At 37.9% G+C, this 19,556-nt stretch overlaps 1 protein-coding gene across 3 annotated transcripts in view; it reads right to left on the bottom strand.

The window, feature by feature from the left end:
• Window positions 1–19,556, bottom strand: part of LOC107560957 (protein tweety homolog 2-like) — a 71,317-nt gene that overhangs the window by 18,229 nt on the left and 33,532 nt on the right. For all 3 annotated transcript variants that reach the window (XM_016245265.1, XM_016245264.1, XM_016245266.1), the window contains exon 3: window positions 8,412–8,523. In XM_016245265.1, coding sequence (XP_016100751.1) covers window positions 8,412–8,523 — 112 coding nt within the window. The remainder of the gene's footprint in view (window positions 1–8,411; window positions 8,524–19,556) is intronic.

Genomic DNA, 19,556 nt, shown 5'->3' with positions numbered 1-19,556 from the left:
TTTTTTTTTGTGGTGTAGGGTGGGGGGGGGGGGGGGGGGGGGGGGACAGTATGACAAAAAAAATGAGGAGAGAGAGAACGCAAAAAGGGAATGATGACCTTACTGCTTACAGGTCTTCTAATAACAGCTGTGGGAATGTCTGGGGATTTGCTGGTAGAACTAGTTCAGAGGTTCTCAATATAGTTACTGAGAACCAGAAATGAAAATATAAAGTCTAACAATGGAATAAAGAAGAAAGTAGTAAGATAAAGATCAGATGTGACTCTTACAAGCAGTGATGTGTTGAAACTTTAGCTTTTGAGGGTTCAGAAACTGTCTGACATTGAAAGGAAAAAACAATCTCAGGAACTCAAGCACAACAATCAAACTCACTTTATCTTCAAATTCTCCTTTGACGAACGTTTGATTAACTGCCTCGTGGGTGATGGATAAACAGCTCTTAGCTCCACAAGTTTTTATTACATTCTATCAATTTTCTCTCATGGTTAACTGATGTGTGTGAAGAATATCAGGAGGATTGTGGGTATTTTCCAGGGAGAGACTTTTAGTGAGTTTTTGGGTTGTTTGAAATGGTAAGAATCCCACAACTTTTCCACTAACAAAAGCTTTCAAAACTCATCAGAAAAACATGCCTTTCTTGCACCTTTAACATATTTCAAATGTCCCACACTATTAAATATAGTCTAAATATTAGAATATTGGCAGTCATTTGCACATTGCCAGTCGAAAAAGAAAACAAACAGACAAGAAGAAGAGAGATCAGAAAGGACAAGAGAGAGAGAAAACGCTCCGGTTACTTTCGTAACCTCGGTTCCCTGAGATAAGTGAACGAACATTGTGTTGTACGCTTATGGGTATGAGAATCTCCTGTTATGATACAAAAGCCTGATTTGTTCATGTTCTTGTAGCTGCCCGAATAAATGGCGCTTCAACCCGCCAAAAGGGGTGGAGCCGACTGTAATGTAAGTCGGCTCAGAGTGTCATGCATCAGAATCTTTCGACTGATAGCAACAGTCATCAACTCGCAAGCAGCCGTAGCTCAGGGAACCAAGGTTATGAAAGTAATCGGAGCATTGCCTTTCGAACGGTCTCTCCCGTTGCGTTGCACGCTTATGGGGAATACATCCAATAGTGCCGTGCTATAAGCTAGTGCAGAACGAAGCCACTCTGTGAGCCCAGCCCCAGAGCACCCGTAATGAGGGCTCCTAAAAAGCATGAGAACCAAGTATGAGAACCAAGCCAACAGGCAGGGTTCTACATAACAAGACCTTCTCCACTTAATACAGGGGAGTAGGTGGATTAAGTGGACAAAATCTGTTCCTGAAGGGCAGGGACGTCCAGGTTATAAAATCTGGTGAAGATATACGGCGAAATCCAGCCGGCCGCCGCACAGACATCACCAATTGAAACTCCGCTGGACCAAGCCCAGGAGGAGGCCATTCCTCTGGTGGAGTGGGCCCTCACTCCGAGAGGACACTGTAAGCCTGCTAAGACATAAACCAAGTCTATAGTGTCAACTATCAAGAGAGATAGTCTCTGCTTCATGACAGGAGTTTACCCCAGCGTACAATGCAACGGGAGAGACCTTTCGAAAGGGAACAAAAAATATCCTTGTTAACAATTCTACTAACAGTTTAGAAGCTAAGACAGTAAACTAACATTCACATATGACGCAGTTTTGTCTGCCCCGAATGGTCAGGAGGGGACAGTCAAGGGCCGGGGGCCGACAGCAGTATTAATATATAGAGCACTGAAGTGGCTCACACTCCTGCACCTGGAGCCCAGCCTGACCGAGAGCTCATTCAACCTCCATATCACAGATTTAAAATAAAGGTAGTCTATAAATCACAACCCTTTCAAACAGACTCTGCCTTCAAACTATTTTCCTTCAGTTTTTCTTGAGCGAGTCATTCTGTAGCCTTTTGCCTAAACTGAAATGTCCACAAATGTGACACTTTAATCTATGCTGTCAAACATTTCACTGACTACTTCTCACTCAAAATCCAAACTCTGGAAAAAGTTACACTTAATGAAAACATAGTAATTGTTAAGCAGCTGGCTTGAGTCTAGAAAATGTCCGCATTCTGGTCCAAGCATAAAAAAAAAGTGACCTTCACAAGCTGAGAGGACGGTACAAAACAACCCAGTGCTCTGCATCATGTCACACCGCGCAGAGAACAGAGGTATTTATAGAACAAGAGAGCTTTGGGTTGACATTCTGTAATATTATATCCATTTACATTTACATTTAGTAATTTAGCATATCCACCCTTAAAAAATCTGAATATATTATTTCCTTTTCCTGTATTCACCACAAAACTATTGGACATTTCCAGAATTATTACCTGGGAAACAAATACAGTTGCACTTAACAGAAAGCATGTTATCATACCATATGGGGTACGTTGTCACAATTAGAATGCTTTATTGTCATTGTATACAAGATACAACGAAATTGCAGAGTTTCTGCATAAGGTGCTTGGTATATAATAAACAAAAGAGACTAAAAAGAAATATACAATTAAAATATGTAAAACTAAGACAAAGAATAAATAAATGAAAATAGAAAACAATTGCTTGTATGTAAAAATAGGTAAATAGAAGTAACAGCTTGTTAAAATAATTATTGCACAGATACGAGGTAAGCTTCTGGGTAAAAGTACACTGAAGGGATAGAGATATATATTTAATAACTTACGCTAAAAAAGTAAAGATATTGCTCTGAAATATAATGCTGCACTGCACTGAAGGAATAAAGTTATAGAAAAACATTGCACAAGAAAAGATAAAGATTGCACTGAAATATAATACACATCTAATACACATATTGCACTGAGTAAGATGGGAAGGGGGTCAGTGCGTGTGTGTGTTCAGTGTGATTATAGCTCTGGGAAAGAAGCTGTCCTTGAGTCTGTTTGTCCGTGATTTGATGCACCTGTAGTGCCTGCCAGAGGGCAGCAGGTTGAACAGGTGGGAACCAGGGTGAGAGTGGTCTTTTTCGATGTTCTGAGCTCTGCTGAGGCAGCGGGAGTTGTAAAGATCCTTCAGGGAGGGAAGAGGACAGCCAATGATCCTCTGCGCGGAGTTAATAATCCGCTGTATTCCTTTTCTCTCTGCCTCAGTACAGCTGCCATACCATACTGTGATACAATATGTTAGCAGGCTCTCCACTGCAGAGCGATAGAAGGTCTCCAGCAGCTTCTCCTTCAAGTTGTTCTTTTTCAGCACTCTCAGGAAGTGAAGGCGCTGTTGTGCCTTCTTGATGACTGTTGTGGTGTTGGCTGACCATGTGAGATCTGCTGAGATGATGGTGCCGAGGAATTTGAATGACCATGACAACAATGGCCATGTTGTATATTGACATTTATTTTAGAATAATATCTTTGAATAAAATATGAAAATTGTATCTAAAATAACAATATTGAGAATAAATAATAATAATAATAATACAAAGGTACACGATATCTGCTTTTAAAATATTCATATTGTGGACTATTTAAAGTCTATAATACAGTCAATAATAAATTAAATAATTATTAATAAAAAAACACAAAAGTAACAACTTGCCTTAAAATGTATGTACAGCATTATGGTTCTCCTGTAACTCAATTTAAGTTCTTGTTAATCCCTAGGTGCCTCTGTGAACACAAAACAGATCCACACAGGAAGCCACAGTTCATTTGCAAGCACAGAGGGGGTGCTGAGAGGAGGTAAACAAGAGACCTTATGGCCCAGAACCAATAAACCCTCAAACCAAGCAGTCAACGCTCAACACTCCTGCAAAAAACAAGTCCTACTATTCCTTCTCTTGACTCCTTTGAAAGGGCAGTCCAGTACTTTCAAACAAAAAGAGTGTGTGTGCGTGAGTGAGTGAGTGAGTGAGTGAGAGAGAGAGAGAGAGAGAGAGAGAGAGAGAGAGAGAATGAGCATCTGTGTACAATGGATGCCAAATTAAATCATTGTTTTCAGGCAGGCAGAACCATTGAAGAGCCTCAATCAGGAAGTCAAAGATTTCCATGAGTGACTTCATCAAAGCCTTTGTCGCAGGGTTCATGGCTAATTATGGGCACAGCATGCTGGGTTTTCAGACAGTGGACACTTTGTACCATTTGAAGGACCTGGTCTCTAAGGAGAAATCCAAGAATGGAGGGTCTCTTCTACTTGATGGCAGGCTTAGATAAATGTATTTATGATTCTTGAAGCTAGCTGACACTAATCTGAGGTCATGACCCGAATATCAAAAACATCTCTAGTCCTTCTGAGCATCATTACATAATTTTTTCATAACAATGTGCTCTATGAGGGAGACTGCGAATGAAAATTATGGCTGATTTTTCCTCCGAAAGTGCAGTTCCTAGGTCAGTTCTGCCTTTTAGCTTGTGATGACTCAGAGAATGTGTTGAGGGAATCAAGTTTACCTCAGATAAGTGTGTGCCTCATAATTCAGAGGGAGACGGAAAGAGATGCATTAATCTCCATTAGTGCAGAAGGGGAGTTAATCCTCAACTCCTCAATGGTATAAGCGGGCAGATGCTTGGAGCGCCTTCAGTCTTCGTTCAGTTCAGAACCACAGCATAAACACTTCCCTGAAGGCTCGTACAACAGGTGTAAGTGAGCTGAACAGCTGTAGATTACTGATCTATAGCTTGTGAGATGTTTGCACTCAAACTTGCACAATTTTGTTAAGATCTATATGGAAGTAAATACATTTGTCATCAGCTACACACTTGGAAATAAAAATAAGGTTAGCTTCGGGTTGATGATGTCATCACTAGAGTTGGGATAATGTCCAGTGACCTCAAACTGACAGTATCTGGGAATTATGACTGTTTTACTAACAGGTGTGACTCTCAAATTGTCTTCTTCTTACAACATCTTTTAATAGCAGCTGTATGTATGTGCGGAGAGACAGATGGATTGATAGATAGATGGAACAAAAGACAGAGCAATGGAATGATGGATAGAGTGATGGAGCAACGGACCGTTAGAAAGAACGATGGAACGGTGGATGGATGGACAGAACAATGGATCGACGGGTGGATGGATGCATGGATGGACAACAGAACGATAGACAGACAGATGGATGAATGGATGGATGGATGGACGGACGGACTGAATGATAGATGGATGCATGGATGGACAACAGAACGATAGACAGACAGATGGATGAATGGATGACGGATGGATGAATGGACTGAATAATGGATGGATGGACAGTTAGAAAGCTGGATGAACAGAGAAATAGAATGACAGAATGATGGATGGATTATTGGATGGTCAAATAAAACGAATGGATGGATGGACGGATAGCAGAGAGAATGATAGAACAATAGAATGACAGACGGACAGATAAACAGAATGATATGATAGATAGAGCAAAATAATGATAGATAGACAGATAGATAGATACACACTTTTACACACACCTTTAACGAGGGGGAAAATGTGAACTAATCATTGCTTTTGCAGTCTTTCAGTCCACCAGGCAATGAAATAGCTAAAACTCACAACCAGAGGCATGAAAGGCCCTACCGAGTGCATGAAATTGGTGCGTGAAGCAGGATTAAAGCATCTTAGTGTCACTGTCAGCTCTACGCATTTGAATCAGAAAACGGAGACGGATATAAATAGGTCTGGCAGAAGATACATGAATTAGGTTTTATTCATGCCCCAGCCTTCAGGGCCTTGAAAGGGACAATGACGAAAAGGAAAAAGAGGCCTTCATATTAACTGCACAAACATAAAAGGCTGTAAAAAACAATTTGAGGTATTTTCTCCAACCATTCCATATCACAGAAACACACTAGAGGGTGTGTGTGTTTTCTAATACACACAGATACACCCCTTGTCGTTCACATCTTTCCAGAGAGACTGAGCGGTTGCATGTAGCTGCATATATCTTCAGCGGTGTCCTTGCTATTGCAAAGGGATGTCAGAAAATCAATCATGCACTCAGTGGGGAACCCATTAAATTTTAGCAGTGCAGATTGGCACAAAAAAAGATTTCACAGGAGCAGGCAACTGAATGGGATATAGGGACCATCTGGCTGAGGTTTGGTTGGAAGGAACGCTTTGATTGAAAGTGCAGAACTATTTGCAGGGAGGGAAAATACATAATGCTAGAGCCTTTAGAGGGAGTAAGTTTGCTTGAGAGAAGTCAGCGAGACTACTGGGACATTTCAGCTGAAATCTGTCAAGACTAAAGTTGGTCAGGGAGTCAAAAACAGTCTCAGTGTGTTATTTATAGTCAGCACTGCTATATTTGTACTTACCAAACTGTCCACTCCCGCCAGCGTGTGATTGGCATTATAGAGAGAATAGGTCAGCTGGTACACCCCATCATTGGTTTCACTGTTTCCATAGAAACCAACTCCCACGGCAACACTGAAAAGTCACAAGGTGAAAAGTTACAATTAGTTCACACATTGTAATCATCAGGCCCTCTCGGAATATGCACATGCAGAAATTCGCAGAGAGATTTCCACAGATCTGGAACACCTGTCATTCACAAAGTTTTACACATCCCTCACCTCTTGCATGATTTTTATAAAAAAAAATTTGCCTGGTTTTAACTACCACTAAGTGTGCACATTTTACCATATTTCATTACAACTGCTGAAAAACATGGAAAAAAGTAACATACAACAAATGAAGTCATTGCATCCTTCATATCTCAGAAGAGTCTTTAGTTTTATCACATTTCTAAAAGACATATAGAGCTGTTCCACTTCTCTCCGAAAACAGTTGTCGTGGGCGGAGCTTAAAAATCACAAGCACGCGCAGCTTGTGCATATCGATCAACTACAAGCTGTGACATCGACATAAATAAAACCGGGACAAAAACTTTATTGGCTTAAATTAACTATCAACGCTGCCGACGACTTCCATAACCCAAATTAAGCATGTTGATGGGCTGCTCTCGCTCTGGTTGATGTGTGGGTGCACTCTTCCTGGAGTAGTGCCCATACAAGGAATTCCGCTCTTTATGATGTCATACAGAGCCATACTCGAAAAATAAACTTTCTGAAACTAATACGAACCCTGAAGGAGTGTATTTGGCACAGAAATACTCCGTCATATGTTCAACTTGTTTTTTGAAACTTTGGCCATGAGAAACCAACTCTTTAACAGTGCAAATAAGTCAAAATGCATGAATAGCATTAGACATACACTTTAATAAATTCTGCTTTATGCACTTGGCCTTCACTTTAAAGGGGTTTAAAGGGGGCTTTAGCGCTTGTTGTTTGTCATTTCTCCGATCACAAATGCAGACATGGTTTCATGTTTACACGAGACAGACAGTATAAGTCATTATAATCCGTAATTATGTCCCCACTGGATGCAACAAATGCCTTATTTATAATGGGTTTTAATGTTTTTGTCTCGTAGCTCCGGCCTGGACATTTTTGCATATGCTAGGCAAAAATACCATAACATCATATGGTAAGGGGCGTAACATTTCTGTCACATGCTTGAGGTATTCGGCCAATCACAATGCACTGGATAGCTGGCCAATCAGAGCATACCTCGCTTTTCAGAACAATGAGATTTGTCAAAATCGATGCGTTTCAGAAAGGTGGGGCATAGAGGAGAAACAATAATGTACATTATGTGGAAAATGTGTTTTTTGAACTTTAAACCGCATAAACACATTTCATTACACCAAAATACACAAAATAATGTTCTTTTTAGCAACATCATATGACACCTTTAAGTAAAAGCTACAGTACTGCAAGCATTATAGTATTAATATTAATATTTTAAATTAGCTTATATTTCCAGTTTTCATTTTTAGATTACGGTTTTAAGTAATGTATGCGGTTTTTGTGTCATTATTATACGTTTTTTCAAAAGAGGCCTTCATATTAACTGCACAAACATAAAAGGCTGTAAAAAACAATTTGAGGTATTTTCTCCAACCATTCCATATCACAGAAACACACTAGAGGGTGTGTGTGTTTTCTAATACACACAGATACACCCCTTGTCGTTCACATCTTTCCAGAGAGACTGAGCGGTTGCATGTAGCTGCATATATCTTCAGCGGTGTCCTTGCTATTGCAAAGGGATGTCAGAAAATCAATCATGCACTCAGTGGGGAACCCATTAAATTTTAGCAGTGCAGATTGGCACAAAAAAAGATTTCACAGGAGCAGGCAACTGAATGGGATATAGGGACCATCTGGCTGAGGTTTGGTTGGAAGGAACGCTTTGATTGAAAGTGCAGAACTATTTGCAGGGAGGGAAAATACATAATGCTAGAGCCTTTAGAGGGAGTAAGTTTGCTTGAGAGAAGTCAGCGAGACTACTGGGACATTTCAGCTGAAATCTGTCAAGACTAAAGTTGGTCAGGGAGTCAAAAACAGTCTCAGTGTGTTATTTATAGTCAGCACTGCTATATTTGTACTTACCAAACTGTCCACTCCCGCCAGCGTGTGATTGGCATTATAGAGAGAATAGGTCAGCTGGTACACCCCATCATTGGTTTCACTGTTTCCATAGAAACCAACTCCCACGGCAACACTGAAAAGTCACAAGGTGAAAAGTTACAATTAGTTCACACATTGTAATCATCAGGCCCTCTCGGAATATGCACATGCAGAAATTCGCAGAGAGATTTCCACAGATCTGGAACACCTGTCATTCACAAAGTTTTACACATCCCTCACCTCTTGCATGATTTTTATAAAAAAAAATTTGCCTGGTTTTAACTACCACTAAGTGTGCACATTTTACCATATTTCATTACAACTGCTGAAAAACATGGAAAAAAGTAACATACAACAAATGAAGTCATTGCATCCTTCATATCTCAGAAGAGTCTTTAGTTTTATCACATTTCTAAAAGACATATAGAGCTGTTCCACTTCTCTCCGAAAACAGTTGTCGTGGGCGGAGCTTAAAAATCACAAGCACGCGCAGCTTGTGCATATCGATCAACTACAAGCTGTGACATCGACATAAATAAAACCGGGACAAAAACTTTATTGGCTTAAATTAACTATCAACGCTGCCGACGACTTCCATAACCCAAATTAAGCATGTTGATGGGCTGCTCTCGCTCTGGTTGATGTGTGGGTGCACTCTTCCTGGAGTAGTGCCCATACAAGGAATTCCGCTCTTTATGATGTCATACAGAGCCATACTCGAAAAATAAACTTTCTGAAACTAATACGAACCCTGAAGGAGTGTATTTGGCACAGAAATACTCCGTCATATGTTCAACTTGTTTTTTGAAACTTTGGCCATGAGAAACCAACTCTTTAACAGTGCAAATAAGTCAAAATGCATGAATAGCATTAGACATACACTTTAATAAATTCTGCTTTATGCACTTGGCCTTCACTTTAAAGGGGTTTAAAGGGGGCTTTAGCGCTTGTTGTTTGTCATTTCTCCGATCACAAATGCAGACATGGTTTCATGTTTACACGAGACAGACAGTATAAGTCATTATAATCCGTAATTATGTCCCCACTGGATGCAACAAATGCCTTATTTATAATGGGTTTTAATGTTTTTGTCTCGTAGCTCCGGCCTGGACATTTTTGCATATGCTAGGCAAAAATACCATAACATCATATGGTAAGGGGCGTAACATTTCTGTCACATGCTTGAGGTATTCGGCCAATCACAATGCACTGGATAGCTGGCCAATCAGAGCATACCTCGCTTTTCAGAACAATGAGATTTGTCAAAATCGATGCGTTTCAGAAAGGTGGGGCATAGAGGAGAAACAATAATGTACATTATGTGGAAAATGTGTTTTTTGAACTTTAAACCGCATAAACACATTTCATTACACCAAAATACACAAAATAATGTTCTTTTTAGCAACATCATATGACCCCTTTAAGTAAAAGCTACAGTACTGCAAGCATTATAGTATTAATATTAATATTTTAAATTAGCTTATATTTCCAGTTTTCATTTTTAGATTACGGTTTTAAGTAATGTATGCGGTTTTTGTGTCATTATTATACGTTTTTTCTTTTTTTTTTAAAACTGTTTGCATATGGCTTTAATTCAATTTTATTTCAGTTTTAGTCATTTTAGTAACTTATTTCCAAGGCAACAATTCTCATTTTTGTTTAGGTTTTTGTATTTAAGTTTATGTTTATTGTCTAATATTTATATTTTATTGTATTACAGCTTTATTTAAGCTAACAAAAAAGATTTTGAATAGTTTTATTATGAACTCAAATCGTCAACTGGGACAATCTGAAGCCAGTCTCCGTGTAAGCCATGTCAGAAAATGTTTCCTGAGCTCAAATAAATATAATTTTGGAATGAATAGGCTCTAAATGGATCTCAAGTTAAATGACTGGAAAATAAAGGCGCTGTAGGATGGGTAGTGCACACGTGCCACATACAGGCCTTTAATATTCACAAAAAGCCGTACTGAGCCAGAGGCTAATGTTCCCCAGACACAAATAACATAAGGGTTGAGGAAATGACAAACAAGATGGTGCCTTCTACCAGTGAGAACAGCTCACAAACACTATGAAAGCAAGAGAAAGAGGCAAAGTGTTCAAAACAATAACACGAGCACTAATAATCGGATCACTACATTGCGATTCTTAATAGGCTAGAATGTCACCAAAGACATTATTCTAAACCAACTCTATATACTCAAGTATATAGAGTTGAAAAATCAAGTATAATCAAGAAAAAATTTGCAATTTGTTTTAATTGGGAGAACTTGCACAATTGGTGGCTGACTAAATACTTTTTTTCCCCACTGTATTTACCCTCATGGTGTTTCAAACTTGTTTAATATAAAGCCCAAACAGTTGTAGAGGCTGTCCAAACCTTGCCCTTATGATACTAGAGTGTTGTGGATGGTTAGAAGATGGTTGTTTACTAGCCAAAAGTCTCTGTGACATTCTAGTATTCAGATATGTCCCCTTCAATATAGGTTTTATGAGATTTTTCCACAGAAAAAAAATAAGTTATAAGTACCTGCACTGACATACGCAATCCGTTTGAGATAAACCAACTACAATGTCAGAGAAAAAAAGTGAATGAGTTTTTGGCATGAAAGAAAGAATATTAGCGTGATAGTCCATTCCCTCCACCCCAAGCCGCGGTCTTCTCACCAATGGGAACAGGAAGCATCTCACATAGCAATACCGCGTTTGGTCGCGTATCTTGTCAGTGTCTGCGCTTGCTTGGACATTTGTTGTGGAGAAAATATGGAAAGTGTGTCCAGCTGAATTAATGTAGTATTTTGTTAGAAGGGTAAACTAAGGGTAAGCTTATGGGCCTTTCGCACCACTTTAGTTCCAGAACTAAATGTACAGTACTAAAATACTGGGACGAATTTGCGCGAACTATTTCCCAGTACCATTTAAAGGGTTGCATTCGCACCGACAGTGTGTATTAAGAAGTGACGTAAGTCGGTCGACAGCGTCGTCATTTGTGCGCGGCGTGCAACAACAGAAACAAAGAACAACAGGAGGATGGAGGACGCTGTGATAAGAGCTGTGTGTTTGTTGTGTCTCGCGGGTTTCACAATAATGGACATGGAAAGTCGACGTATACGTAAAGCGATTGAAAGAACGGAAAGGAGAACTAAGAATCTCCAATGACAACTGGCAGTGCTAAATTTGCTACAAGTGCCTGCTCTTCAGCGTCCGTCCATCTATCGCTGTTCTCCATACTTGCGAAATAAGTTGACAATGTTTACAGTATGTTTGCACAGCGTTTTAAATCATGGCGGGTGAGGGCGTTTTCATACGCGTTTGGCCAATCAATGTCTACTTACGTCACGGGTAGTACCAGTTGTGCTGGTTAGACCCTGCTCCGGAGTAGGAGCTAATTTGGTTCTCGAAAAAGGCAGTCCTGTACTAAAATCGCACCCAGTTCCGGCGGTGCGAAAATGCCAAAAAGTGGGTAGTTCCACAATTAGTTCTGGTACTATGAAAAGGTTCCCGCGGTGCGAAAGGCCCTTTAGTTTACCACGTCCTCGTGTGAAGACCGAAGAGTGTAAAGACCATCGACTCAACCATGCGACTCCACCGGGCAGGGACAAAGGATAAGTATAGCTTTTTATTTCTCCCCTTTACTATTACTTGTTTCGCTTCGGTTTCAGTTTTTATAACCATTTCTTACTATGTGTAAGTAAGTTGTTGTTTTTTAGCATGTGTGTTTGGCAGTGTTATTTTTTAGGATTACTGATAAACTACTGTCATTTGATTTGTATTATTTGTATTTGTTATTTATTTTAATTTTAGTTAAATTATGTCTGAATTTATTATGTCTGTATAGGTTTTTACTTGTTTAGTTGTATTTAATTTGAGTTATTTTAATACTTCAACAAACTAAATGGAAATTAAATAATATATATATTGAATTTAAAAATGTGTATGTATGTATGTATGTATGTATGTATATATATATATATATATGTGTGTGTGTGTGTGTGGTTGTACATACAAGCATGTAGTTGTTTTTTTTGGTGTTTGGCTTAGTGTTATGTTAGAATCATTATTATACTCTTATACCTTTTGTTCTTTAATATTTTGAATTGTTTTTAGCTTTATTTTTTGTTTTTCATTTAAATGTTAAGTTTTGAAATTTTGTTGTATGCATTTGTCATTTTTATTTAATCTCTATTTTTTTTTAAATGTATATAGGTGGTATTTATAAAGTTTTAGCTTTGGATCTGTTTTTAGTTGTTTTAATACTACAACTGATTGCTTCTGTTGTCCTCATATGTAAGTCGCTTTGGATAAAAGCGTCTGATAAATGACTAAATCAATAAATAAAACAGAAAGAATGATGTCATCAAAATGGACAGACTCATTTCTGTTCTTGGTATTTGGCTCATTAGCCCCCTATAGACCCTATAAGGTCAATAACACTACACAGGAAGTGAAGTCATATCCTGCATTGCCTTGTTCATATAAGCTGCCCTTTAAAGTCTATTCCTGACCGAACCCTCCTTTGTGTTAAACTTGAATTTGACGTTTCGGGACCATAATGAGCAGAGTAATGAAATGCAAAATCTGTTCTCGGTCTCGTGTCAGCTAAAGAATTGAGAGAGATTTTAGATCAGACTGACAGTGCGGAGCTGCAGAGGGGACTCCTGGGGAAATGTAAAAGTGTAATGATTCCTCCAAAGCTTATTGCCTTTGGAGTGGGTGGTGAGTCATAAAGACACACTCACAAACACAAACACAAACACATAAAGAATGCACAGTGCCCTAAGGCCACACGCTGTCTTATGCCGAAATGACGCATGGGAGAATGTGTGCGGCCTGGAACATGGAACTTTATTAAAATTACGGGAAGAGTGAATACTCATTAGCTGGATGCCTCTAGCTAAACTGCATCATTCACCTGATCCATCTCTGATTTAAAAAGTGCATGGGAAAATTGAGCTGCATTGGGGAGAGGAAGGAGAGGGATATAAAGAGAGATACATTACATGCCAGCTTTCTCATAAAAATGGCAAGAGCTGACTAAAATTGGCAGATTCTATTAGCGTTATTATTATTAACGGAAACAAAAAAAAACTAACAAAAAAACAAATGAACAGACAGACAGGAAAAACAATGTAAACTAAAATACATTTCCATGACTGAAAATTACCTAAAATAAAATACATTATTATTAGAATTATTATGCAGAATATACTGTAAAGTCTACATAGTTTTTCAAGTTTACTAATTATATTTTGTATTTTGGAACACAAAATAATATATTTTAAGATTTTGTTTTGGTCTTTGCAGTGGAAGTCAATGGACTTCAGTAGCTATGTTCACATGGACACCTTTTGTTTCAATTGGAATTAAATCATTCCAATTGAAGAATCCAAACGTAGTGTTTACATGAATGCTAAATAAAGTGATCGGGTTGATGTGCGCATTTATATGTCACGAGCTTCAATATCGGATTTGATCTTTTGATATGCAAACACTGCACAAATATACAGAGTTTGTTAAAAGATATAATGTTTGCACATACTATTTTCTAGTCATTGCTTCTTTTCTTTGTTTTAAAGAGCAGACTTAATATTTATCTAGTTCGGGTCCTAATTAGGAGACGATGAGCACATGAAGCTTTGTGCTGTGCTGCTTATATTTACCAAGCAGTGAAACCACCCATTCTCGTGGACAAATCAAGTCGTCTGTGGATAAAGTGAGGACTGACATTGTTCTGCTCCACTTCACAGACGATGAGTGGAAGGAGAATTTTACGAGCACATGAAGCTTTGCGCAGGGCTGCTTACATCAAGCAGTAAAATCACCCACTGTGGTCAAAACAAGCCATCTGTGCATGAGAGAATGAAGTGAGGACTGATGGAAAGTTGTTCTGCTCCACTTCACAGACGATGAGTGGAAGGAGAATTTTAGAATAACATGACAGTCATTTATGACACTTCATTCTATAAAAACATCAGCTCATTCAACGCATCATTAATCATTACGCCATTTTCATGTCATTGCATGTGCGCAGTACTTTCCAGTTTCAGTTTTCAATCCGATCAAGTGTTTACATGTCCTCTCGATCAGGTTAGAAAAGGTCTACACCAAGATCAAGGTGCTTACATTAAGGCTTTTCAGTCAGATTGAGCCATCAATCCGATTACTGAGGGATTATTTGGTTGCATTTAAACGTAGCTAGTGTTTGTTTGGTTCTCAGTGTTCCTCAAAATATGTTTTTTGAGTTCTGCAGACACAAAGGTATCAGGCCGCTGCAATGAGCAGTTCTGAGGAATAATTAATGCATCAAACCTTTAAAAGGCTGAAAGCACTTGGCAGCAGGTTAACTACATATCCAAGAGTAGAAAATGTAAAATTATCTGTGAAATTATCTGATTCTGTGAAATTATCAGTAGTGATTTGAATGTAGAAATTATAAAAGCAAAACAAACTGTGGTTGGTCGTTTTTTTATCTCAGTTGAGATGATCTTTTAATATCCAAGTATGTCGGTCAACAATGGATTAGCTACAAAATGGATTAGACTTTATACCAATACTCAAATGTATGTCTCTGCAAAGAACTAAGAACACCATAATTTGAATCCTTTCATGGATTAACTCAGATTTATTCAAAACACACTGCTCACAAAAAAGACTTCATCATGAGACAAAGCGCTTTCATCTTTTAGTGTTTAACCAAACACTTCAAATGCAAAACCTGTTTGGAAGAGACAGCTGAGAGAATAGCTCTTTTTGCTGTACTCTGCAAGATGAATTACCCAAATTATTAACATTGTAGATGGTTGCTGGGGAAGAACTGAATCAGAATCACTCTGCACAGAGCTGCTACAGCCCAAAACTCATCTTCAGACAGGCAATAGCCTGTAGGAAAAGCCTGTTTGAAAAACTTCACACATGCATGTGCTTTGATGCTTATAATTCTATGACAAAAATGCTCCTCACAGTTCATCACGGTCTCCTCCATGCTTTTCAGATTCATATTTTGTTAGTTATATATCAACTAATTGTACATTTACATTACAAATATATCACAAAAATCTTATGCTATGCAAAGTTATGTGAACTTATAAAAAGTTTACTGTGCTAGAGCCATCAAATTACAATTTGTGTTACATGAGAAAATCTTGACAGATTGGGCTCTGAAAATTACCTTAACATTTAATTACATACTACAATTCAAAAGGTTTGTTGTAACTTTTTTTACTGCTTTTAAAAGAAGTCTCTATGCAAGGCTCCATTTATGTGGTCAAAAATAGTACAGTAAAATTGTGAATTAAAATAATTTTACTTTACTAAAAATTTTTTATGAAATATAGTTTATGTAGCATTATTTTTGCAACATTATAAATGCCTATATAGTAATCAGTTTAATGCATTCCTATTGATTAAAATGAATCTATTTAAAAAAAAATATTTATTCATATTTCCCCATGAGTTAAATTCGCTACATATATATATATATAATTATTATAAACATACACACACAGATAGACAGATAGATAGGGGTTGGTCACCCACCCCCAATTCAAGATATGCAAGACAAGTTCAGACTCATCAGCCAAGATGATGTTCTCCTTAGCTGTGACATTCAGACTAAATTCCTACTGTTAAACTCGGACCACATTTCTGCATTTAAGCCAACAGTGGGCTCTGTTTCACCACATAAGCTTTCAGAATACCAACAGTCCTAATGGTAATTTAATAATATCAACACAGATAAGTGTCATGGGATTAAGAGGGAGGATGGCGCTCTCATAAACATACGTACATTTATATACACACATTCATACACAACACAGACTAATTCAACTGAGCACTTCAGGGCTCAGCATTTCTCCAGCAGTGCTGGGATGATATAACAGCTGGGATAGTGCCTGCTGGGAGACTAGAGCATTAAGTTAGATTAAATAACTTCCCTTCTGCTATTAGTAGGGTTGTGACGGTGAGGACATTTTCCCACTGGTTAATCGACGTGTGACAACACTGGTAATACCGGTATCACCACAGGGGCGGGGGCGTTCTCTCTTTTCCTCGCTTTCCTTCGCTTTTAAATAGCTTGTAAAAGCGGCGTGCACATTTTTCTTTCACTTTCAAATAGCGGCAATTCGGAGTAAAGCAATTGTTCGTTTTTAGTTCGTTTGAATCTTCCCTCTTTTCCTCGATTTTCCTTTGTGTTTAAATAGCTTAAAAGAGCCGTGCACATTTTACTTTCACTTTCGAATTAGCGGCAATTCTGCATCAATTGCTGAGCAGCCACGTTCAGTTTTTAATTGTAGTGTCTGTTCTTTTACTGAACTAAATTATTTTTATTACTATAAAAAAATCAATACGATGGTGGGGGTTGGTGACTCGGTGGGCAAGTGACGTAACCGGTGTTGCGGCTTAACACCGGTATCATTGTCAACACCGTCTATCACGGCAAGCCTAGCTATTAGCATGTCAAAGTAACAGCTACTTCCTTTACTAAAGCTCTGTGCAGTGAAGCTCCCAAGAGTTAAGACCTTGAAGGTCTGGGAATGTGGCTATCTGCCACAAGATATCCATTTTTGCTGACCAATTCATGACAACATGAAACCAAAACTGACTAATCCACCATGACTGTCAAGCTTTAAAAAGGGGCAAAAACATCATATAGCAGTACTGGGATTATGTTTAACACAATATTTTTATGCTATTTATCAAATTTGATATTATTACAGTTTGTTTTTACTCTCTGAAGACTGGTCCAAGAGTTTTATCACACTTGCATTATTTCTCCAACTTTTAATATTTTATCTAGTAATATTATCTCGAAATCTAGTATAAGTCAGCATAAAATGAAAGAAAAAAAAACACCTATTTTCTAAATGCACGTTACTGATCTTTTTGTGAATAATTCATCCTTGCATGTTTCATTTCTCCAGTTTTCATGTTTCTAATCAAAAAGCGGAGAACTGAACCAAGACTCCACCATTCATTTTTTTTAATCTTATACGATAATTCTCCTTCAGATGTATGTCACAATATGGAAGAAAAAAATCATCACTACATTTGTTACATTGTGACTTTAAGTACTATATACTAACATTAATAATGAGTTAAAAATTAAAGTAAATATTCTCCAAATAATATCCTAATAATTTGCTTTGACTTTAGTACATTGACGACAATTGACAATTATGTGATTTTGAAATCATGTCTTTATTTTTTTTCCCCTAATTGGGTCTTTGAAACATGCACGGAATATATACATAAATGTAATTTTACGAAGGTGGTCCTTCGCAAGGACATCATAATATTGTTTTATTTGAGGGTTTTTACAACGTTTTGATTGCAAGGACCCCAAAATGTTAAAAAGTGAACCATACATTTCAAGTCTTCTGAGGTCATAAAATAGCTGTGTGAGGACCAATTACTTCTCTGATATTCTTTCCTTTTGCCAAAGCGCTGAACTTGTATTTGTTATCAAATTTACCAGCAACAATTCAGGATGAAGACTGAGATTTAAGAGCTGCAACAGAGGGGAGCTACAAGTCATAAAGACGGCTTTCTTAGTTCTTTTATGGTGCTTTGGGGTCCTTTTTGGAGCTTGACAGCCATGGTCACTAAGACCGAAGCTGTTTTAGAAGTGAATGCCGCTCGTTCTTAATGGATGACGGAGGCAGAAAAGTGCACAGTGTCTGAGCAGAGGTCAGAGGGCCGTCTCGGTATGTCCAAGACTATTCAACCCCCTGTTAAACTCTTAAATACTAGTCAGACTCTGAGCGTTCCCACAACCCCTCCTCCAACTTAGACCTGATGGACAATGTGTCTCAAAACAAAACTGGAGTGTTTCTACCGGTGTTTAGTCAGGAATGTAGACCGCTCTCTGCATCCAAGCACAGCAGAGCAACCCGAAGTGACCCAGTGAACCATCACTTTTATAAAACAAGAGAATTAATTTGACAGCTGAGTCCACTGAACCACTTTTTTTTTCTGGACTTTAATTCAGTAATTTTATTTTATTATTATTATTTTTCTTTAATTCACTAATTTTAGATTGATTTATTTAAATTTGTTACTACACCGTACACCTACACTACCTTTCAAAAGGGGTCAGGTAAGATATTTTTAATGTTTTTGGAAAAGTCTCTTATGCTCACCAAGGCTGCATTTATTTTATCAAAAATACAATAAAAACAGTAATATTGCAAAACATTATTACAATTTAAAACAACTGCTTTCCATTTTCCTATAGGGTAACACTTTATAATAACTTTCATTAATAAATCATTAACAAACATTATATAATGCTTAATGGATCATTAGTTAATATATAATTCAAATGTTAGAAACATGAGATAATGTGCTTGTTAATGTTTGCTAATAAAATTATTAAACATTAGATAATGTTCAAACAAATCATTTCATGCAAGGTAAAATGCTTAAAAATGTCATTAAACTTTCAATTCATATGATCAAGCACTTCTTGAAAACCTACAAATGATTTTAACAGATGTTATAAAATGATTAAAAGATTGTTTTAACGCACAACACTTTTGCTGCTTCTGAGGTGTGATACGGGTAAGGTTAGGGACAGGTTTGGTGGTAAGAGTTGCTTAAAGGGGTCATATGATGCGATTTCAAGTTTTCCTTTCTCTTTGGAGTGTTACACGCTATTCGTGAATAGATAAGATCCCTAAAGTTGCAAAGACTAAAGTCTCAAACCAAAACAGATATTTTTTTATAAAAGTTAAGACTCGTCTACGCCCTCCTAAAACGACTCGTTCTAACACGCCCCCACATGTCTACATCACTGTGTGGGAAGATTTGCATAACACTGCCCAAATGTTCACGCAAAGAAAGAAGGCGTAACTTTGATTCTCGCTGTAGTATTGTTGTTGCCGCCACCGCCGCCATGTCGTGGAGACGCTGTGTTCATTGTGAAAGTAAAACTACTTTGTTTGGTCTTCCGAAAAAGGACAAAACTAGAAATCAGTAGTTAAGTTGTATTTACAACACTGTTCCAGAACATTTCAAACCAAATATTCAGATGTGTGTAACGCATTTTATAGAGGATGAGGACTGTTTCCTGGGAGAGTAGCCTACAATGCCGGTGTTCCGGTGAATTCAGTTCTCCTGTTTCCCCTT

Source organism: Sinocyclocheilus grahami, unplaced genomic scaffold (genome assembly GCF_001515645.1).
Source record: "Sinocyclocheilus grahami isolate Dianchi unplaced genomic scaffold, SAMN03320097.WGS_v1.1 scaffold748.1, whole genome shotgun sequence".
Classification (NCBI taxonomy): Eukaryota; Metazoa; Chordata; class Actinopteri; order Cypriniformes; family Cyprinidae; genus Sinocyclocheilus; species Sinocyclocheilus grahami.
The sequence above is the reverse complement of the archived record's forward strand: the minus strand, read 5'-3'. Positions and strand labels throughout refer to the sequence as shown.